This window comes from Emys orbicularis, chromosome 13 (genome assembly GCF_028017835.1).
Source record: "Emys orbicularis isolate rEmyOrb1 chromosome 13, rEmyOrb1.hap1, whole genome shotgun sequence".
In the NCBI taxonomy this organism is placed as follows: Eukaryota; Metazoa; Chordata; order Testudines; family Emydidae; genus Emys; species Emys orbicularis.
This window is the reverse complement of record NC_088695.1, coordinates 44,136,055-44,159,794: the sequence shown is the minus strand read 5'-3', so window position 1 is coordinate 44,159,794 and position 23,740 is coordinate 44,136,055. Positions and strand designations below refer to the sequence as shown.

Here is a 23,740-nt window from a genome sequence, read left to right as displayed (position 1 = left end):
CACAGGTGTGAAATGGTACAAATTGATGAGAAGATACTCATTTACCTTCTGGTGTGGTACACATTCAGTTCTTCTTGTAGGACAGATGCTCTCTTCTGCAGAAAGTTTACCTACAAAACACATCCCATATGAAAGTGGTGTATAAAATCTTAATGAATCAATTGGTACTTATTTCACGGAGACTGACTTTACTGTCTAAAGCCCAGTTTACACTAGAGAAACCTCAATAGCACCTTAGTCGTGAGCTGGATTTAAGCATGATGCTTGACTGAAAGTTGCTAGTGTGGTTTCCCTGGCCTGTGTACCCACAGCATTAATCCTGCACCCTATCCACTCAGTCAGGAGCCAAGGCAGCCACAAAAACTTTTTGGACTCAGAGCTATACTGGATAATGTAGCATGTGGTCTAAACATGGGACTGAGAATCTGAGTTCTAATCCCAGCTCTGACGCTAAGTCAGTTCACTTCTCTACCTCAGTTTCCTCATCTGAAATATGGTGAAAACACTATTCCACTTTCTCACAGGGTGTGTGAGAGAATGAATGCTTATATTATGTAGCACTACCATGTTAGAACAGCTTACAAAGAGCTCATGGGGGTGTGCAGTGAACAATTGTGGCAATGCATTTTAAACTTTACTAAAGTTTTAGAAAACTTTGCTGAGCAGTGAATATTTGTTCATTTTTAACAGTTCTTGGTCCATCACCCCAGAACAATTAATAATCCTGACAGGTGCAAGGATTCCACTGCCGTTCTCCTCTGATGTTTTCAAACTGGAATTTCAACAATTTTCAAAGACGAGGACACCTGTGCTTCAGAAGAGAACCCTGCCTACTGAATGGTTTGTGACTACCATATATTGCTGCAAATGAAGCCGGCAGCTACGTGTTTCTGCGTTAACACCCAGTTTTAGGAGTCTGGAGTTACTTTTAGTCCTTTGAAATGCTGCTGATCCAAAAGAAGCCCTGCAGGGGTATATCAGTTTCAATTTTAAAAAACAAAACTCACTGTAAGGTGAAGTATTCTTATATCTGTCCCAATGGAATGCTTCCTACCAGACAAAGTTAACAGTAAACCATACTTTTAAATGGCCTTTTACTAGCAACTGGAAATAGATCATCCTGGTGGATCCTTAACCCTTTATTGGTCTGCAGTGACTTTAATCAGCATAAATATCACTACCACTGGAAATTCCTTTACATGCAATAAATAAATATCTGCAATCGTAACTATTAACTTGTGTCACCTTTAGCATGTGGGAATATAAAGCTCTCTCTTTTGGAAATTTCATATTTCTGTTAAAGACAGACATTGCTAAGGGAAATTTCCATGCATAGCAAAAAATGTTACAAACTAACCTTTATGCATTATAAACAGAGAATGTAAGTAAATTAAACTAACAACCATTTCCAGGGAGAGAGATGGACATGGAGAGTGTGTATATCTATATCAGCTTGTAAGTGTTTCTTGGAAATTGATGTGGGTCTATTTAATATCTTATGTACCAAAAAATATGAATCAGTTTCATGATTTTAAGTAACGACCTCATTTCAAACAATATTTTACCAAATAAATCCGAGCCAAAAAAACGTTGACTTCTGCATGAAAAAACTAACTCTCTTAACATCTCAGATACCAGTTTAACCTTTCATTCCCCTCTCTCCCCCCAAAACCTTTGGCATTTCATGAACATATGGCATGTCTTGGCATTTCAAATGATTCCACGTGGATCATGAATGGCTCCTGAAGGATTCTGCTCCCCAGAGTGGAGTTTGTACATCACATGACCACAATACACAGCATACATTTATAATATCAAAGAAATGTAAGGTGGAAAGGATCTAGAAGTCATCTAGTCCACCCCTCACGCTTAAGACAGGATCTAATATACCTATCATGATTTAGTTGGGGATTGGTCCTGCTTTGAGCAGGGGGTTGGACTAGATGACCTCCTGAGGTCCCTTCCAACCCTGATATTCTATGACCATCCCAGACAGTTGTTTGTCTAACCTGCTCTTAAAAACCTCCAAGATTTGGGATCCACAATCTCCCTTTGTACCCTATTCCAGTACTTAGGATGTTTTTCTTAATATCCAACCTAAATCTCCCTTGCTGCAGATTAAGCCCACTACTTCTTGTCCTACCTTCAGTGGACATGGAGAACAATTGATCACAGTCTTCTTTATAACAACCCATATTTGAAGACTTATCTGGTCCCCCCTCAGTCTTCTTTTCTCAGGACTAAATGTGCCCAGTTTTTAAAATCTTTCCTCAAAGGTCAGGTTTTCTAAACCTTTAATTATTTTTGTTGCTCTCCTCTGGACTCTCTCCAGTTTGTCCACGTGTTTCGTAAAGTACGGCACCCAGAATTGGATACTATTCCAGCTGAGGCCTCACCAGTGCCTAGTAGAGTGGAACAATTACCTCCCATGTCTTACATACAACATTCCTATGAATACAGCCCAGAATATTAGCCTTATTTGCAACTGCATTACATCAGTGACTCATATTCAATTTGTCATTCACTATAGCCCCCAAGTCCTTTTCAGCAGTACTATTTTCTACCCAGCTATTGTGCATTTTCCTTCCTAAATGCAGTACTTTGCACTTGTCTTTATTGAATGTCATCTTGTTTAATTTGTTAAGTTAATTTTGAAATCCAATCCTGTTCTCCAAAGTGCTAGCAACCTCTCCCATCTTGGTGTCATCCACAAATTTCATATGTATACTCTCCACTCCATTAACCAAGTCATTAATGAAAATATTGAATTCTACCGGACCCAGGATTGACCCCTGCGGGACTGCACTAGATACACCTTCCCCTTTAGACAGTGAACCATGGTTAATTACTCTGATTATGGTCTTTCAACCAGTTCTGCAACACTCCGTATAGTAATTTCATCTAGATCACATTTCTCTTATTTGCTTATGAAAATGTCATGTGGGGCTGTGTCAAAAGCCTTACTAAAATCAAGATATATCACATCTACTGCTTCCAAACTATCCACTAGGCCAGTAGCCCTACCAAAGGGGTAAGTTTTTTTTTTAAACATAATCAGTCATTGATTTAAGAAAGTGACATTTAACAATTTGTCTTCATCTTTACTATTCTTACTTCTAGTGCTGCCATTCAGATTAATTTACAGTTTCATAGATTTTAAGACAAGAAGGAACCATCTAGTTTTATCTAACACAACACAGATCATAGGATTTCCTGAGTTAATTCCTGCTTAAAATCCAAACCAAAATGGTGTGTGTACCAAATCAAATGTCTTCGTCAATATATTATATCAACACTATTACTTTTATCAACCAAACTTGGAATTAATACAATGGGCTTTTGAGGCAGTACCTGAAAAAACAAAGGGCTGCTTTATTATGCAGGCTGCAAAGGAAACAAAGATTCCACCAGTGCATGTTGAACACAACTTCTTCTGAAGAAACACTGATAATAGACAGTTGCTAACCATACCCTGTCTTCAGCAGCATATTCTTGAGAAAAAAAGTAACAGTTGCAACATCACTGCTGACTTTATATTCTACTTTCAGCAGGCATTTGAGGTAAATCGCTTGGCTCAAGAGAGATGACTCTTTACCTAGCGAGATGAGGGAGCTGGGGAGAGGGGGATCCTAGAAGAAAGGTGATGGTGTGATAAGCACTGGACTCTTGCCAGTTTATCACTGACCTCAATCCAATATTGCCAAATTTATTGCATTCATAGTTTCCTTTATAAAAGAGATGAGTGTTATTTAAACCCTAGAATTGGAGACAATTGAGTGCTGATATCTTACCTGAGATTTTAAAGATGCAATGGTGTCTTCGAGTTCCTTTCTCAAAGATGCTGGCATCAGACCTTTGAGTTTGGTTTCATATTCTTGTCGTATGTATGTCACCTGAAATTGAATAAAGAGATTTAAATGACTCATAACCAATTTGGGGGGCAGGAGAGAATCTTCACAGTCAGCTTCTTCTTAGAGCAGTGTTTCCCAATTTGGAGGCCAGAACAAGACTAATTTGGGGGTCGGGGGCAAGGGAGGATCAGTATGGATGAAGAAAGCTGTAAGAATGCAGATCCACCCACCACCATCGCACACAGACACTGCAAGCATGCTCCCACCTTTGCAGGTAAAGTGGTAGGCAGCTCCTTAATGTCACCCACCTTCCTCTCTGCTCCTGCTGTGCCCTTTATGCAACCAGCTGTAGTTCTCATTACTCATCTCAGCTTTGTATGGTACCAGTTACCATCCCCAGGGCCATGCAGAATTCTGGTGAGTGGGAGAACAGGGAGCAGGTTCTGCTGTACTGGCGGATGGGTGGGTGGGGAGCAAGGAGAGGAGAAAGTGTTCTCCAAAACATGTAAAAGAGCAAAAGAGGATAAAGAAGAAAACAAGTAGACAGAAAAGAAAAGAAGAAGGAAAATGAGGGAAGCTAGAAAAGGAGTGAGGAGAAAATGGGCAGGAAAAGGAGACGTGGTAGGGGCTCTGTTAAGACATGGTGTGAGAGGAGAAAGGAAGGGCCATGCGGCTATCTCCCTCTAATCCGTCCATGGGAAGCTTTAATAAAAGCAAGGCTGGGGACTGGGCAGAGGGCCTGATGCAGTAGCCACTGAAGTCAATGGGAGCCTTCCTGTTGACTTCAATGGGCGTTAGCTCAGGCCCAGAGGCATTGCTTGTATCTCACGCCTAATATACGAGACAAAATAACTCTGTATCCAGAATTTTTTTCAAAACACTTTGAAGTTAAGAAGTTTTGTAAGGAGGAACATTTTGTGTCCATGGATGTAACTAAATTTTATTTACAGCTTGGCATTTCTTGGACTTCATTCAAGGACTATTAATGCCCTCCAGCTAAATGATGCAGTCAGAATAGTTTAATGGCTTGTCAATCCCCATCTAGATATTTTGAGCATCTTGTCTTACTTATTATTACACGGAAAATTTGCAAGACATTCCTTGCCCTCTTCACAGCTCATTTTTCAGTCAAATTCACTGCAGCAGAGTAAAAATTGTTGATCTACTATTTTTCTAACTAAGCTCTAAAAGTATTAACTTGAGTAGGACCAAAACCTGTCTCTTGAAATGATTATTCTCTTTTAAAGTAATTTCTAAGCACATTATCTGACACTACAGCAATCTCCATATGCTTTTGCTTTCTGCTTGACCTTTCCCTTTTGGCTGCAATGAATTCAAGACCCTGTGGGAGATTCAAATGCTGAAAGAGATTTCTAAAATGTTTGGACTTGGAATGACTCTGTGAGCACCTTCAAAAGACCAATGTGTGATCTCCTTATACATGATTATGGGTATATATCAAGGAAATATTACCACCCTAGCAGCTCATCCCTGTATATGCTTAAAAATATCACTAGAAAGTTATGTCTCCATTCTAACTATATAGAGAATCATGAATTGATTTTTGTCTACCTAAATGATCACCAGTCACTGAGGGATGGATTCAATACCCATTGAAGTCAATGGAAGGACTCCTTATTGGCTTCAGTGGGCATTATATCAGGCCCTTTAAAAATGAAAAGGGTGTGTAACTCCCAAAAAGAAATAGCGGCAAGAGTGAAAAAAAATATTTTTAAACTTTCAAAAAGAAGGTGTGATAAATAAAGGCTGAGGTAAAGGAGTTCTGTACTATTTCGTTTGGGGTTTCTGACATAGATATGCATTGCTACCATGGCATCTTTGGAACCTACCAGCAGTGCCCGTATCTGTATGTCATATGCACTTCAGGACTAATTTATACACGTTAAGGAAAGAGTATAACCAGCTGCAGTCATCATTTTCTAATTATTTTTATACTTAATTTCCCCCTCCTTTTAATTAGTATTTTAAACTATCCCCCACCTAAAACTGACTGGGAAAGGGCATTTCTAGAGGCTTGGTTGTAAGCAAAGCACGCAGGAGACCCATGAGACTCATGTCTCTCATTGCCTAGGCTATGCTGCGCTGGTGCATTGTTTTCATAATACTCTTGAGTCTCAGGGGAGTTTGGGTGATGATTGTTTTATCAAACAGTTCTGGAGCATTCGTACTTAAAGGCCATGCAACTGGATGGAGGGTTAAAGCAAGATGTCTTTGCAGATGTCTACAGTAAGGAGAAAAGTTTCAGGTGAATATAAATAATCACAGAATCACAGAACCATAGAACTGGAAGGGACCTCGAGAGGTCATCCAGCCCAGTCCCCTGCACTCGTGGCAGGACTAAATATTATCTAGCCCGTCCCTGACAGGTGTTTGTCCAACCTACTCTTAAAAATCTCCAATGACGGAGATTCCACAACCTTCCTAGGCAATTTATTTTAGTGCTTAACCACCCTGACAGCTAGGAAGTTTTTCCTAATGTCTAACCTGAACTGCCCTTGCTGCAATTTAAGCCCATTGCTTCTTGTCCTATCCTCAGAGATTAAGAAAAACAATTTTTCTTCTCTTCCTTGTAACAACCTTTTACGTACTTTAAAACTGTTATCATGTCCCTTCTCAGTCTTCTCTTTTCAAGACTAAACAAACCCAATTTTTTCAATCTTCCCTCACAGGTCATGTTTTCTAGACCTTTAATCATTTTTGTCACTCTTCTCTGGACTCTCTCCAATTTGTCCACATCCTTCCTGAAATGTGGCACCCACAATTGGACACAATACTCCAGTTGAGGGCTAATCAGTGCAGAGTAGAGCAGAAGAATTACTTCTCGTGTCTTGCTTACAACACTCCCGCTAATATATCCCAGAAGGATGTTCACTTTTTTTGCAACAGCGTTTCACTGTTGACTCAGAGAATCTTGTTTGAAGTGTGTGTGTGTGTGTGTGTGTGTGTGTGTGTGTGTGTGTGTGTGTGAGAGAGAGAGAGAGAGATATTTGTATTCTTTTAAAAATAAAATAACTTAGATACACTTATGCTATTATTTGTGTGAGTCTTTAAACATTATGAGGTATGTACTTTGCCAGGATAAATATTCTTTGAGCCAAGAGCTCATTTAGGGTGGAGTTCTGGATGCAGCAGAACATGCATATTTGTGTTCATTTAACATGTGTTATACATGTTCTTGGTGAGAGAGGAGAAGGAACAGACAGCTAGAACTGCTAGATTCTTTTTTGGGGGGGGAAGTTAAGAAAAAATAAAAGCTATATTTCACCAATCAGGCAGATTGTGCTGGAGAGCTTTTCTGAGCTCATATCTAAAGATAATACAATAACGGTGAAATTCACATTCACATTACAAGCATGCACAAAGCTTGTAAAATTGGGGCTGCAAAGTCCAGGGAAAAGAATCCCATGGCCCCCACTCTGCAAACAAGCAGTGGGATGCCAGTCCAGTCCTTCTGTTACCATCATTTCAGCCTATGGGAATAGTGGCTGCAGAACCTCTATGTCTTTCATGTGAAAATTCCTGGTCACTAGATCCATGCAAGTGCGGCTACCCAGTTCTATTGCCAGTACCCCTTTGCCACACTTGCATATTCCGAGACACCCTTCCATCGTGTGCAGGCCCCATTGCAGTGTCCCGTTCCCATCTGCATTGCCACACCATAGATATATTGTGTTGTGACTGGTCTTGCACTAGCCCACCGTGGGGTAAATTTCACCGGACTGATTGCTGGCAGCACTTAGGGCTAAAACCAGCATCACCCCTGCAGCCAAACCAGCCATTCAGTCAATGGGAGTTTTAGATGTGTAAAGAAGGGTGGATCAGGCCCCTTAATATGTATTCTTCCTGTGCAATTTTTGGAAGTCAAGTAAGTTTTATTCCAAATATGTGTAATGAAACCTTCAGGTAAGATATGGCTTTGTGAGTGCACTAATTATGGTCAAATTCTGCAACAGGCCTCTTCCAACCTGGTTATTTTTTACCAGTATAATCTTAAAGTGCAATCTAACTGCATGTTTTCACAAAACTGTTGTACACTTTTCACACTGTAATCCAGCAAAGGCTGAAGAGAGCTGTTCCCTTTTGAGGAAGATAATTCTTGGAAAGTCACAAAGAAATAAGTACCATGCTTTGGAATCCAGATACACAGTACTAAGTTGGCTGGAAGGAAATTCTTGAGTACTATTTAAAAAAAAGAGAGAGAGAGACAGACAAAGCAAGAAACAATCCCTGGTAGCTGAAGGATTGCTTGGGGCTGATTCTTAGAATGATTTCTTTCTGGACTTCAGTGAGAAGGCGCATGCACCATTTTGCAGTGAAAACTGATCTGCAAAATACTAGACCCTAATATCATGGTGAAGAGGATCACCCTATAAATTCATCGCTAAGATAGTTTGTTGAAAGTATATTACTTTCAACTATATTCATTAATAATTGCACAATGGGATGAAAATAAGATCCCAGATGTTTCCTGTCACACTCTGCTAAATAACATGCTAATAGTTGTTGGCTGAAGTTACTAACAAGATTTACTGACCCAAGAGATTTAAATAGATCATGGTGAAAGTCTAAATTACTTCTTCATAACTAACACACAACATATAGCTGGGTATGGTATACTAATTTTGATGGGGAGGGGGTCTATATTTTTAACATTTATTTTAGACCAAGGAAAACTATAACTGAAGAGTGTTTTTGTTTGGTTTGGATTTTTGTCCCTAAAGACTTGTTTGTTCTTTTATTGACTTGAGTCGCCTACCTAGGACCCACCAAAGCTCTGTCTCCTCTATATCCTTAAGAGATGTTTAAAACTGCAATTCTTCATCCCTCAGGAGGGCTTTAGTCTGTTGGATGGGATAGCTCTGTTTTATTTGGTGTTGTGTTAGGTTTTCTTCAGCCATGAGAAAGCCTTTTTTCTAGTTCATTTTGATGAGCTGATTTAATCCAGCAACCCCCAGGAAAGGTTTTATAGATTTTAATACAAGTTGTCACACTGATTTTTTGTTTACTCAAGTATGTGGATGGCATATGCGGTTTGAAATTCTACATTAATCATCTTTGATGTCAACAGAAGCAATTAAAAGCTGTATTTGCCACAGATAGATAAAGTAACCTTTGGTTGGCCACACAAGTTAGGAAAAATGTAAGAGCTGAACCATCCCCACACACTCCAACATGAAATATAGGAAATGCTGAACTGCATGGCATAAAATGATGTATTGTCATAATGGGTCAAGACAAATCTCACAGGAGATAGATGTTTCGTTTGGCTGTGTATGTGAATTATCCAAAACTAAGCCCTTCATCCTATTCCAAACCCAGCAACTCTTCTTCTGCCCCATGGGACTGCCCACCTCCAACAGGCGACATTTAGCTCTTCAGTATCTAAGTATTATTATTACAACGCAGCCCCAATTTGCAAAATCCTGGATATGTGAAACTCAGGATTAATCAAAGATTGGCCACCTCCTCCCTGGCTGCAGTGACTGATTCTCTGCTCCTGCAGGGAACAAGTTCTCAGGGAAACAAAGCTGCTGTGCTGTGGAGCTGCTAAGATTCTCAGCCGGCCTTGGGGAAGCCTGCCAACTCTCTACAATCAGAGGAACCCAATTATCCAGATGCCCAATTTCATTAAGGTTTCAGGTGTCCTCCGACTCCAAAAAGATCTTAATAGAATCTGGGGTCGATTGCAGATGACCATCCCAAATTACTTGTCTTGGACCTCCAAATTCTGGGCTACCCAAGGCACTTTTTGACCCAGAGCCAGACCTGATTCACAATGTACTAGAATACAAACTTTCTTTCCTTTTTGGTTCACATACTCTCCTATTACAGGGATAGGAGGTTGGAGTTACTACCCTCACTGTGAAATGCATGCTGACATGTGGTTCCTACAGATTTAAAGAAATACAACCATTTCATTTGACTACACTATTCTTAAGTTTTCATTAGTAATAAGCATTAAACATTGCATAAATTCAATTCAACTGAAAATCGTAGAGTAATATCAGCCACTCATGTTCTTTTGTCAAATATGCACCATGTTGTTCTATGACAGTAAAATAAATTCAGCTACAGAACCTACCCTGCTCTCACAATTTCAATAAAGCATATGGTGGTGGCATAGCCAACCTTTGTGTTTTTCTCTCTTTAGCTAGTAAGCATTTGAGAGTCCAAAACATCTTTTGCCTTGCTGTTTTACTAACCCTTAAGGACCACCAGTTATGCTGTGCTGCTCAATGCACAATCTTAGCTTTCTGCTCTAAATCAGTTTCTTTCAACCTGCATCCAAGAGACCTTATTACTTCAGCGGCTTGTATTTCAATATCTTTCTGTTCTTACCCCAGATCCCCCACCTGGAAAATCCTCTGTTTGTAGTTAAGCACTAAAGGTCTATATAATTCATAACTGCAAAGGAAGAGAAGCTAGGCAAAACTTTAAAAAACAGCGGGCTGCATATGACAAGAACAGCATTCTTGAGATTACATGAGCTGGATAGGAATAAAAGCTTTCACTGTCAACACCATAGAATAACAAGGAATGCTGTGGTTAACAAATTCCCTCCTCTGCCCCCCCCTCCAGTAGGGGGCCTCCTATGTCTCTGTTGGAATGTTCATGGTCCCCAATTCCTTAACCCCTCATCCAAAGGACTCTCACTGCTGGTGGAGGACTGTTCCCTTCAGCTCACTGTTGTATCCACCAGGCAAAGTATTAACAACTTCAACAGAACTTTATTTACAGTGCAAGTCTCTTCTCCAAGCTGTAGCTGCACACTCTGTAACTCTCCCAGCCTCCTCAACTCCTCCCCCCTCCTTCCTGTTTCCTGTCCTTTCAGACTCCCAACAGAACGTGCTCCCAGTTCTAATAATTACAAGCAGCATCTAAACACCACACTCACATCCATGTTGTTCCACAAACTGGCTAGAGAAGTCACTGTTACGTGTAAGGGGGAGGCCTCAACAGTGCTTCCAACACGCGCTGATCTGGGGAGCGGACAAATAGAAATCGAAATTAGCTCATCGTCAGCGCTACTAACCAGCACCACTGGCCCAGCCCTACAAACAAACACCATTAATTCCTGGTTTTGTTAATAGCAGAGAATTTCTAAAACATTATCAAGATAATTACATCTGAAATGCAGTTTGAATAAGATTCTCTGACACCACCCTGGAATTTATTCATGTATTACAGCTTTACCTTCCATCTGCTTTACCTGCTGCATAGTCCTTTCCAGTGTGGAACGATTCAACGGTTTAAGGCATGGTCCCCAACGTGGTGCCCGCGGGTGCCATGGCACCCGCCAGGGCATTTATATGTGCCCGCCTAGTGCCCAGCAGGGGAGAGAAGCCGCGGCCCCGCACCTGACGGGGACAGAGAACTCAGGCTGCGGGCGCGGTGTTCTGTGTTCCCGGCAGGCGCGGGGCCCGCCTAGTGCCCAGCAGGGGAGAGAAGCTGCAGCCCCGTGCCTACCGGGGACAGAGAACTCCGGGGCTGCGGGCGCTGGTGTTCTCGGTCCCTGGCAGACGCGGGGCCGCGGCTTAAGCAGGAGAGAAGCCGCGGCCCCGCGCCTGCCGGGGACAGAGAACTCCGGGGCTGCAGGCTGCGGGCACCAGTGTTCTCTGTCCCCGGCAGGCGCGGGGCCCGCCTAGTGCCCAGCAGGGGAGAGAAGCCGGGGCCCCGCGCCTGCTGGGGCTGCGGGTGCCGGTGTTCTCTGTCCTCGCGGCTTCTCTCTTGATTCATATATTATGTAATATTAAATATGATGTTTTTCCTATTATTTAATGTACAAATACAAAATAAGCCTTGAAAAATTGTTGGCGCCCGCCACACTCTTCTGAAAAAATGAATGTGCTACTGGCCACAAACAGGTTGGGGATCACTGGTTTAAGGGTTTGAGCTTGCAAAGCACTGAGAGCCCTCAGGCCTCACTGATGTCAGCTGGAGCTGAGGGTGTTTAGCAACATGCAGGATCAGGCTCTATATTTTCAGACTGCCTAAAACTTTCTGGTAAGGCCTTTGTAGATAGTAAACAGAAATTACTTCTATGATCAAAATTTCCTCTCCTTTAAGGAGCAAGGTTTTTACAAGCAAACATATCGCCTGTTCTTCAAAGCATCACCGTTGGTAAGATTCTGGTTCTTATCGACCCCAAGCATTTTAACATTTCTGCTCAAATTCCATGGTTAGTAGAGAAGGTAAACATTGCTATACTTGTTCTATTTCTCACAAATGAGGCTGATTAAAAAGGAAACTGTGTCTGAGGGTAAAAATGTAGTAATATTGAAGGCCAGCTTTTGGCTAGTATCGTATCAATACCAGCCTTTATCAAACACAGGAAATATGAATCTGTACTGCGTTAAACTCCATCCAGACAGCCCCATCCCCTGGAAGGAAGAGAGAGACACCTCACTAGCCTACCAGACGTCTCTGGGTTCCTAGCCTCTTATAACCACTGGGTAGGCTCAGGAGTGTTTCTCCTCACTTCTTTTTCTTCTTCTGAACCTAAGCTCATTTCTGCAAGAAATACCATTTCCCCCTTTACTTCCCCTCATTTGACTATTTGCCTTACGGTGGAACCTCTAATCTTCTTTCTCTGAAAGAACACAATTCCTTCATTTATTTCTATGCAAGCAATTACCTAAATCACATGAAATAGCTTACTTTCCCCACAAAAGGAAAGGTCCCCCTTTGACTCATCATTATTTAACAGGCAAGATGCAAATAACTGACATTTTCAAATACTGTATGCATTTCTTGCATATGAGCGCAAATGTTGCTACTATTGGTAAAAATTCTGTCTCCTTTCAACTATTGACACTCATCTTCTAGTTCTCTTTTCAGCTGCTCACTTCATTCCAATAGTCTCACTGCCATGGGGTGCACATGCCTTTGTACTTTTCTGGGAGACTGTACTTTTTACCAGAGTTAATACTTGATTATTAACCTCCCCAGATATACCATCAGCTTCCCCTTTTCCTTTCCAGCAATGCCACTGTTGGTGCGAGAACCTCCTCCCCTGCCACTTTTGCCATATGAAACAAGTTTTCTGTATCTTTCAACCCCATCGATATACCATCTTCTTTCAAATCCCACCTCCAAGTCTGTTTTCCTGGGCCTACACCTGTTTCTTCCCCCTTCTGCTCTATAGATATTATGTATAACAGCATAATTTGATAATATTACTATTATCTAATACTTAATTCTGTAATAATTTAACCTGTAAAGTGTTTTATGAAACCATGTTATGGAGGATGCTACATAAAGTAAGTTTATTATTTGTTCATATACCAAGTTATTTCTTACAAGGTCTGGGGAGTCATTACAAAATTCAGGGCTTGACTCAATTTGAGCAGACGCTGACTCATGCTGGGTCTTTGACTGCTGCTGAGAGTCTAGGAAACAATGGATGGCAAGAGTACTGATCACCTGCACTTAGCAAAGAAGTTGCAACTTTTACTTTTAAACACAAAGCTCGCCATGGTAATCTATAGCTTTGTCACCTTGAGTTTAGATTACTTCAGCATGCTCTATGTAGGGCTACTCCTTGAAAACATTTCGAAATTCCAGGTGCCAGTTTTGACCAGTTCTAAATAGTTTGCATCCCCCATCTACCCAAGGGACCACCTCTCCCTTCATAGAGTACCAGGACTACTGCAATCATCTGAGGCACTCAAGCTAAAAATCCCACTGGAAGGGGCTGGTGGATTTTGGTGTTTGAACGAGGGATCTTTGGTTCTGGAACAGACTTCCTGCCGTGGGGTCTACAGTGCCCCAGTTTAGGAATGCTACTGCTTTCCCTGGGCATGTAAAGATTGAGCAGGTTTGTGATGGAGTCTGTAAAAGCTGGCCAGAATGGAGATTATGCAGGAGTAGGAGAAGGTTTCTGAGAGTTTAGTAAATATTACATTTATTTTTTAAGCCTGTGGTATGTTCAGAGAGGAGTATGAGAAACAATCTGGCCAATAAAAGATTAAATGAATAAATACATGCAACAAATATATTTAAATCTTCTGGCCTCCATCATCACTAAGGGCTGCTATGGACAAGCAATTTACTGGACACAGAAACACTTAAGATGTATCTTGTTTGGATGCACCGACTCTTTGCTCACAGATCCTTGAATTTGCAGAAGGAGAAAATACTAGTCTCGTTCAAGAGTCCATCAAGAACAAGGTGTGGCAAAAGTTAAAAGTTCCCTAGCTGTACTGTATCTGTTGCTTTTTGAGATATGGGTGCATATGGGTATTCCACTCAGGTGTGCGTGCACTTAATTCACCAAAACTGGAGAACCTCACTGCACAACAGTACCCACAGGGACAATGCCCATGCTCTCTGTCCCCTGTAGTCCCTCCCGTGGCTATTTAAGGGCAGCGCTGCCCTGACTCCCCTCAGTTCCTTCCCACCGAACGTCAAGAATAGATAAATACAATACAGGTAGGTAACCATTTTTTCTTCATCGAGTGGTTTCAGATGTGTATTCCACTCAGGTGACTCACAAGCAATACCGGCAGGAGGTGGGGCTCTGAGTCTACTTAAAAAATGACGGCAGAACTGTCTTCCCAAAGTTTGCCTGTGACCTGGACGCAGTAGTAACAGCAGGAAGTTATCCAACTCAAAATCATCTGTGAAGAGACTGCCTGTGACAGAGTGCTGAGGCCTGACAGGTGGGTCTGCACTCTGATCACTGTAGCCTCAATTACTTTCCCCAGTGACAGCTGATTGAGTAAATAGGGAGGATGTAGCTAATCAGGTAGGGAGGCAGGATGAGTTAAAGAATTAACTGGCCTACCATCCGACTAGCTTGATAAAAGGAAGGAAAGAAGCACTGGGGGAAGAGGACAGGACTAGCTGTGCCCAGACTGAAGGAAATCCCAAGGAAGAGAGATCTCTTTTCCTCCTAGGGCCCGATGAACAGGAGCTGAAGATCAAAGGGATTAGCGGTTGTGTTGCACTGTACAGGTGCTGATGGACGGGACTTGAATAAATGATAGAATTGACACTAAAAAATGAGAGCAATACCTGGGCAGGCCACAGATGGGCGGGGGGATGTGAACGCCATCAGACTGACCCTTTATATGATCCACATAGTAGACAAAAAGATGAGGTGATGAATGAAAAAGCTGAGTCTTCTCCAGATAAAATGTCAAGCACGGTCTAACTTGCAAAGTCACTGTTCATCTGCATTTGAATGCAGTTTAGGAAAGAACACCGGTAAGTAAATCATTTGAGTAAGGTGAAACTGAAACCACTTTTGACAAAAATTTTGGATGTGGCAACAGGGCCACGTTGCCTTTGAAAAACTGCATATATGGGGGCTCTGCCATTAAGATGTGCATTTCACTTACTCTTCTTGCGGATGTTATAGCAACAAGGAAGGCTGACTCTGGCACAGGAGGGACAGAGAACAGGCTGCCAGGGGCTCAAATGGAGGCCCTCTTAGAAATCTCATTACCATGAAGTTTGAGAAGATTTACTTCTCTTGGATGGGAGGATGAAATGCCAAGATCGCTGCTAAGTTGACCCTCAATGAACTGAGTGACAGACAGCTGAAGGTGTAACAGCTAAACCAAAATGTCCTGAATGCAGCCTAGCATTGGTTGAATTCCGTGAGCTAGCAACCAACTGAAAATCGCTTCCACTTGGCCAAATGAATGAATCTAGTAGACTGTTTCCTACTATTAAGTAGCACTGGTCGAACAGCTTACAAACATTGTTCCTCCTTGTCATCTAGCCACACAGCACACTCGCTGTGCCAAGTTTGACTGTGGTGCTGAGTCAGTAGGTCAGGATAAAGAGGAAGAGATATGGGAGGTCAATCCAATAGATTAAGGAGGCCAGAGAACTAACACTGTCATAGTCAAGGCACTGGGCCATGTGCCCCAGACCTTAGTTCTGTGCTGACCTCGGTACCACTCGTGATTCACTTGAGATCTCAACAATCTTTGATAATGATGCCTCAAAGATGAGGGAGAGGGGGAAAATGTCTCCGAGCTCAATCTTGATGAACTCTCCAAAGCGTCTGAAGACAATGGAGGAGCCAACCCAGTAACTGTGCTGATGGGCACCTTGGTACCCACAAGGAGGCTGACCTCAAATGCCCACTCTGAGTCTTAGGCTGTGCCAAAGTTGGTGCAGACAATTGAGACAAGTCTGCAATTACTCCAAGAGGCACAGAGGACAGAGCAGAAGAAGGCCTGACACGCTGAATGTTCCTGAATAACTGATGAGTCAGGAACAGAGAGGAAAAGCCTGTCCAATGCTACCTGCTATGCCAATGGCATGGAACCATTCGGGAACAATGTCATCAGTACCAGACTCAATGGGCGTCACACAGACGGTACTGGAGTCGACACTACAGTGTCCAACTGATGCCACCTTAGTACCAGAGAGTGGGTAGATGGCCCAGCTCCATCACACGTGCCAGAAGACTCATGGTGTCAGTCTGCTTTCCTCTTGAAAAAGGAGGATGAATCTCTCTGAGCTCTGAAGTGGCTGCAGTCAGTTTTCTGAGACCTTCTTTTTTAAAGGATCCAAGGAAGGAAGGAGAACAATTTAACTTCCTCCGGGGAGAGGTATCAGAGTCTGGCAGAGGAACATTGGCCTGTTCTGGTTCCAAAGTTGCCTGAGGGGGCCAAATGATCCATAGAGGTCCCCGGTGCCGAAGTGGGCCTCATGGCCTGCTCCATAAGGTGCTGCTTGAGGTGTAAGTCCCTCACCACCTGAACATATGCAGATGGTGCACCTTTCTTCAGTGTTCCCTTTTGCCAGGCACAACAAACACCACATCTGGGAATCACTAGTGAGGACAGCAACCCATGCAAAGGAAAATGTTTAAACTGTGGTGATGGCATCATACCAGGATAACTATCGATCATAACTGACTTCTACTCACTAAAACTAAGGGTACTACTAAACTATCTAACTATATACAATAAAATTCCAGAAAGACTGAAATAGAGAAGCGTAAGGTAAAATACCACACACAACGCTACAATCTAATCACAGATAGTGAGAAGGAACCAAGGAGGGTCGGGGCGTGCTGCCCTTAAATAGCTAGGGGAGGGGCTATGGGGCCAAAGTGTGCGAGCGCTGACCCACCCCCCACAGGTACTGCTAAGCTTTGGTGCACTGGGCACGTGCACTTCTGAGTGGAATACACGTCTGCAACCACTTGAAGAACCAACATTTCAGAATGCTGCATAATAGCATTGTCTGTGAACAAATATATTAAGTTGGCATGGCAACCGAATGTGGTAAATATCCAGCAGTCATAAAATTAAGCAAGTCAGAATAATAAACATGAAACGTGAAAAATTCAATAAATGCTATTGAGTCACAGCTCTCAATTATCACTCCTGTTTTCATTTTGTACTTTGGAATAAAATGAAGCAGCTTTGTTTTGTTAAACAGATTTCACTCCAAATACCTCCAACACAACCCTAACTCATCTAATTTCCCTCTGCCTTTATTTTAATCAATTTGAGAAAATGGAAATTAAAGGCTTGGAAATCTGTATTGGCACTCACCCTCACTCCCCTCAATAATATTCATGAATTGTACATAATTGATTTTCTGTCTGAACAGCATCTCTCTACTGTAAGGCTCTTTTTGTGACATGACTGATGCTTTTACCCTTGAGGATGATTGCTATGGTTTAAACATCTTCAGTGTTGTACAGTAGCAGCTGTACTACAGTGCTCATGTAATTGTGAGCAGAAGGTGAATTTTATAATTTTTTTCTTCCTCTTTCATGGGGTACAAACTTCACACAATGTCTTTCCCACTCCAAAATTTAAAATCTTTGGGAGTCCTTTCAAAATGAAAAAGTAAACAGGGGAGCAACACTCTGAAATGGTTTCTGAGGTAAGGTTCCCATGGGAGAACTTCCCAGAGGTCTGTCTACTAGAAGCTTTTTGTATATTTTGCAGTGTGGCAGTTGCTTTAAATTTTTTTTGTTTAAGAAGTCCAGATATTCAAGCCAGAACATGACTGGGATATCTACCATAGATGTTTACATAGGCCCCAATTCAGCAAAACACTTAAGCGCATGCTTAAGTCCACCCATATTTAGCAAAGCATTTAAGCACGTGCTTAACTTGAAGCATATGCTTAATTCCCATTGAAGTCAATGGGATCTGAGCATGTGCTTACATCCCCTGCTGAACTGAAGTCATACAAACAATATAGGGATGGCTGCAATAATGACTCAGATTTTATAACTTCTATAAAGGTGGTAGCTTGATATGAAGCCGTATGATTCAAGAAACAGAATGGTTCTCCAGTAGAGTGAAGGATGCAGATCTTCCCATTAGAGAGCTTGAATGTATAGGACAATGTTGAAACTATGCATTTATCAAAGACAATTAAATGCTGCAACACAGAACAGACAATATGGGAAACTAATCTAAAATCAGAAGTCTACATATTACTGGGAAGCTAGAAACCTTAAAGCCCTGTTTTAGGAAATGGCTCTAGTTATTTCCTACATTGGGATGCCTCCTGGATTTCCCAGGAACTTCTCTGGGGTTGTTTTAACGGTCCAGGCACTCCTATAAGGAAACCTCGTATCTCCAATATTCTGAGTCAAATTCTACTGACCTCTCTCTAGTTGCCCACCAGGAATACAATTTTAAAATGTCTCAAGTGGTTGGGAAGCTTATATTTGGAATAAATGTTCAATATTTCAACATCACAAAAGATTAGGCATGAGGTGCCCCAAGGTTCCACATGAGAACTAGTGTTACTTAATGTATTTCTCAGTGAACTGGAAAATGGAGCGAACAACAAAATTTACAGATGATGCAAAATTTAGGTTAGTCAAGATTTAAAGAAGACTGAAAAACTTTCAAGGGGTTTAATAAAAGTATAGGAATGGGCAACATGTCAGCAGGTGAGACTCAATATTGAGAAATGCAAGGTAATGTACACTGGAAAGAATAAACTGAAACATTCAGCCACATTGTTGAGTTCTAAATTAAATGTAACCATTTAGGAAAAAGACAAAGACAGTGCATGACAACTTCTGTTCAATATGCCGTGGTGGTCAAATACGCAAACAAAAATGTTATGGTGCACAAAGACTAGGCCAGAAAACAAGATGGAAAATATTATAGTACTTTATACAAATCAATAGCTTACCCTCAACTGGGATATTGCATTCAGTTCTAGTTGCCTTAGTGCTTTGCAACCTTAATAATCTTTTTATAGCTTTTTTGTGTGGAATGTGTGTGTAAATATTGCATCTGTCTTGACCAATTTAATAAGGAACAGGTTAATTCTTTGTAAGGAACAAAGGGTAAGCTTAGTAAATTCGTCAATCACTTCTGGAGACTGCAGAGTTATAAGGATGTCCCTACAGAAATAAGACAAACATGTAGCACTAAGATGCCACCCAACAAGCCATAACAAGAACCAGCTTTTTGTTTTTAATTAAAAGCACAACAAAATATTTTTTTCATGTCTCATTCACTTATTTGTTGTTGTTATAGAATCAAAACACAGATTTTTTCCTTTTAATGAAAAGCAGAAGCAGTTTAACCCCCACCCCCTTCCTCCTATTATTTTTTTTAAAGGAGACATGTAAAAGCGCAGAAAACTGTCCTTTGTAATGGTGCCAAGGCAAATTTCAATCCTTTATGCAATGCGGTATCGAGGCAACAATATTTGGTAAGTGTAGGAAGAAAGTTCCAAGTAAGTGCCTTGAATATCTCAACCGCCTAACTGGCTGATCCGAGGCTGTCTACCATTATTACCCCTTCTCTGAACATATTTATGGGTAGTCTGGCCAAGGAATAACAATGAAAAATATATCAGATATCCATTTTACCATTGAGTTACTGGAGAGAGAGACTACATAAAAAAATTAAAAGGAAAGACTCAAAAAAACCTTGTAAGATGAGTAACCTTGTAAGTTTGAACTCATTCAACAAAGTCTCAACTGTTGATTAACTCACTGGGGCGAAGAATCAGCATCTTCCATTGCTAATATATTAACAAACTGCAGAAGCAGCTCTGGACTTGACGGTGCAAAAATCAATGGGAATTTGGCTTCTACCTCAGGTCTGAAAATGGGACTTAGGATCCTACGTCACTTCAGACATTTCTGAACATTACCCAATGCTTAGAAGAACAAGTACAATTTTGGGGAACTCTTTTACATGAAAGATATAAAAGAATTAGAAAAGGAATGGAAGTTGAGTGGACATTACTGAGGTGTAAAGTAGAAGATAAATACTGAAGGTGAATGCCATAAAAACTGCTAGAAAGGTATAAACTGAAACTGAGAAAGGAATGGGTATTAAGGAAGTGCCTAAGAAACTTTTTATTCAAGAGGATATGTGTGGAATGAACTAACAAAGGCACCAACAGAACTGCAACTATTAAGATATTAATACGTTAAAAATGAGTTAAACACCTACTGGAAGGAAAAAACAGCTTAGGGCAGAAGACTAGGCAAACAGTTTGACACATCTAGAGGAGATGCTTGAAAACACTATTTAATAGTTGGAGAGGGACCTAGGACTCAAGAAAGCTGGGTTCTGTTCCAGACTCTGCTACTCTCACTATACTACCGTGGTCAAGTCACTATATGTCTGTGTCTCAATGGGCCAGCCCCCATTTGTAAATAGGACAATAATACTTGCTAATCATTATGAATTTTTTGAGATACTCTGACGATGATTATCCCGAAATGTTACTATACTAGGAAGTACAGATACGGGAACAGAAAGAATGAGCCATGGGCACTTTGGCACCAAATCAGGATCTGAAACACTGCACAAGTGTTTACAAGTCAGTACAGAAAAAGCAGTAGAGACAAGGGGAGATTCTACAAACTCATCTCTCCTTACATCAGGTTGGTATTCTTTGTGTGAGCACATGATCAAAGACTGGGATATGTGGATTTGTGCAAGCTCTACTAGTTCTGTATTTTCCTGCATATTTCAATTTACAACATAGTTCTAATGCAGGCAAATCACTTTGCATTTCAGTGATAATTTTATGTAACAATTCTGATAACCAGGGCCGGCTCCAGGCACCAGCTTGGCAAGCAGGTGCTTGGGGCGGCCACTCCGGAGATGGGCAGCAGGTCCAGCTATTCGGCAGCAATTCGGCGGACGGTCCCTCACTCCCGCTCAGAGCAAAGGACCTTCCGCCGAAATGCCGCCGCAGATCACGATTGCGGCTTTTTTTTTGGCTGCCTGGGGCCGGCCCTGCTGATAACAATATTAGATTAATTTCCCCAACCTGTACATTACAAATAGTGAGCTTTGCTATGGAGCAGACTGAGGAAAAATGAATCTCTGATTTCACTGACCATGTCCAGAATAATCTTAGCAGTGCTAATCATATGGAATCATTTATGTACAATACTCTAACACAATGAATGCATAAGATCTGCAATAAACATTATTTTTATCCCAAGTGTTGTCAAATTATAGCTCTCTTAACAGAAGTCATGAAATAACAGGTTATAGTAATACCAGAAACCTCCACTCAAAACAATATTGTTGCCTAAAAAGCATCATTTAACAGCTAAAATAGCTGAAATACCGTCTTGAAACAAAGAGCATTGGATAAGTATTTGCCCCTGGGGTTCAGACAGTTTAATTCTCTTTTATTAACAAAAACAAAAAAGAAAGCTAGCTGAAACTATGGTGGAAGATATGCTTCTCTCTTGAAGCAAGAGATTATTGTCAAACGTTGAGTCTGTTTGCCCAAGGAAAGACATCTAGTAGGACAGGACTGTTTACCTGCTCCTGTGTCTCCAACTCCTTGTGCTGCAGCTTCTTTTCGGTAGACCGTACCTGACTGCAATAATTTTCCATTTCATCTTGTAAAGCCTGAAACAATATCAATCAATACAAAACACACGTTAAACATTAGAAGATGGAAGGGAAAAAAACCCATAAACACCTCTATCCCGATATAACACGACCTGATAGAACACGAATTCGGATATAACGCGGCAAAGCAGTGCTCCGGGGGGGGGGGGGGGGGGGGCTGCGCGCTCCGGCGGATCAAAGCAAGTTCGATATAACGGGGTTTCACCGATAACGCGGTAAGATTTTTTGGCTCCCGAGGACAGCGTTATATCGGGGTGGAGGTGTAATTGCGTTCAGCTGGTAGCGAAAGTCCTGGGTATTGTATACTCTTCAATCTTCGTTTTCAACAATATCACGAGAGCCACTGACAAACTTATTCTCACTTAGCCCCTTACTACACAGGTAGTTCCGCTGATTACAACAGGACTACCAATGTAGGAGTAAGGGTAGCAGAATTGAGCTCTCTCATCTATTTACAAGTATTGCTTATGTTCATAAAGTTCCCCTTACTCTTTTTATTTGTACAACCTGTGTTTTGTTTGTAATGATTTCATGGTGCACCAGTACTTTGACTTAAGGGGGGGGGGGAATCTGCTCTCTCAGGAACCATGTCTTGCATCTGCAGTGGAAATGGACTCAAGGTTATTTAAACTGTAAGCTCTTTGAGGTAAGGCTTTACCTGCTAGCAAAGCACCTAGCACATATATATACAAATGAGAAATACAAATCCAATAAATAATGATTGCTAATAACAATGCTAATTTAACTGATCTTTGTCTTGCTCTTAAAGCATCACAATTTTTAATAAAATCAGATGAGGCCCATTACTTATTTGGTTTGTTATTATTTATTTGTATTGCTGGACCTCAGACCCCAACTCTCAGGCCAAGGCTCCAAAGTGCTAGATGATGTAAGAACACACAAAAAGACAGTTCATGTCCCAAGGAGGTTATAATCAAAATATGATAATTCCAACAACTAAACAATTAACAAAAAGGTTTGTTAATGTTATCGTTAAATGTTTTAATGCACACTGAATATTTACTTACTAAAGCTTAATTATAGGCCCCTGTTTGAACCTGGACATTGGTACCTCAAGAGTTGACTTGAAGCAAGGTGCACAATGCTTATGCTAGAGAGACACCATCACAGAGGTGGTGATGGTAGCAGAAGAGAAGCATTTAGGGTTATCTGTAGAAGACTAGGAAATGGGAACACAGCTAGTGTATCAGCTGGAAAGTACAGAGCAGGGTCAGGACTGTCTCTGAAAATGGAAATTTAGATCTGATGATACATAATAAATATAATTATAATGACTTTTAAAAATCTAAACACCATGGACATGCTACTCTAAAATCTGCTGTAAAAGAGAGATCAGCAAAATTGTGTTCCCTTAATGCATTTTGCAGAGCATGTGGTATGATATCACATGCTACTGAACGTGGAATACCCATAAATAAATCGGAATAATTAAAGGTACTTGCAGTACCAAAGATTTAACAGAAAAAAACTCTCTCTCTTTTCCACAGCACTGAAATACTGTAGTCTCAAATCATTTACAGGATAAAATTGCTATTCAGATAAGATAAGAGGACTAGTTATGATAGATCTTGCACATTGTTTTGAAGTGATGCCAGGTGTTAACTTTAAAGTATTAAAGCTATAAGACCATTACATATTCTGATGCCAAAAAGTTTAACCAGACCCAGGAATGAACTTTAAGCCTGCCCAGTGGCTTTTACACTATCATTTTTGCTAGATAATGTTGAAACCCAGTCTTTGTAGCCAGTCTTCTGTGCTCAACACGTCTTGGAGTTCAATACATTGTATTAATATCCTGAAAAAAATTATTCATGTAATGTGTGGTTTGTTTTTGTATTTCTGATATGGCAATTTAAAAATAGAGCTATAACTTATGATTCAAAAACCCAAATAATTATGTCATACTATTACATGAACTTGTACAAAGAATGGGGTCTTTTCATGTACTAGAAAATCAACTGAGACAGGCCATGGACCCAATGAACTCAATGAGTTTTGTTATTG

General features: G+C 41.0%; 1 protein-coding gene across 1 annotated transcript in view; it reads right to left on the bottom strand.

Annotated features, from left to right (window-relative positions):
• Positions 1-41: 41 nt before the first annotated feature.
• Positions 42-23,740, bottom strand: part of CEP112 (centrosomal protein 112) — a 303,594-nt gene continuing 279,895 nt past the window's right edge. The window contains exons 23-25 of the mRNA XM_065415534.1: positions 21,623-21,712; positions 3,792-3,893; positions 42-110 (exon numbers count right to left, since the gene is read on the bottom strand). Coding sequence (XP_065271606.1) covers positions 42-110; positions 3,792-3,893; positions 21,623-21,712 — 261 coding nt within the window. The remainder of the gene's footprint in view (positions 111-3,791; positions 3,894-21,622; positions 21,713-23,740) is intronic.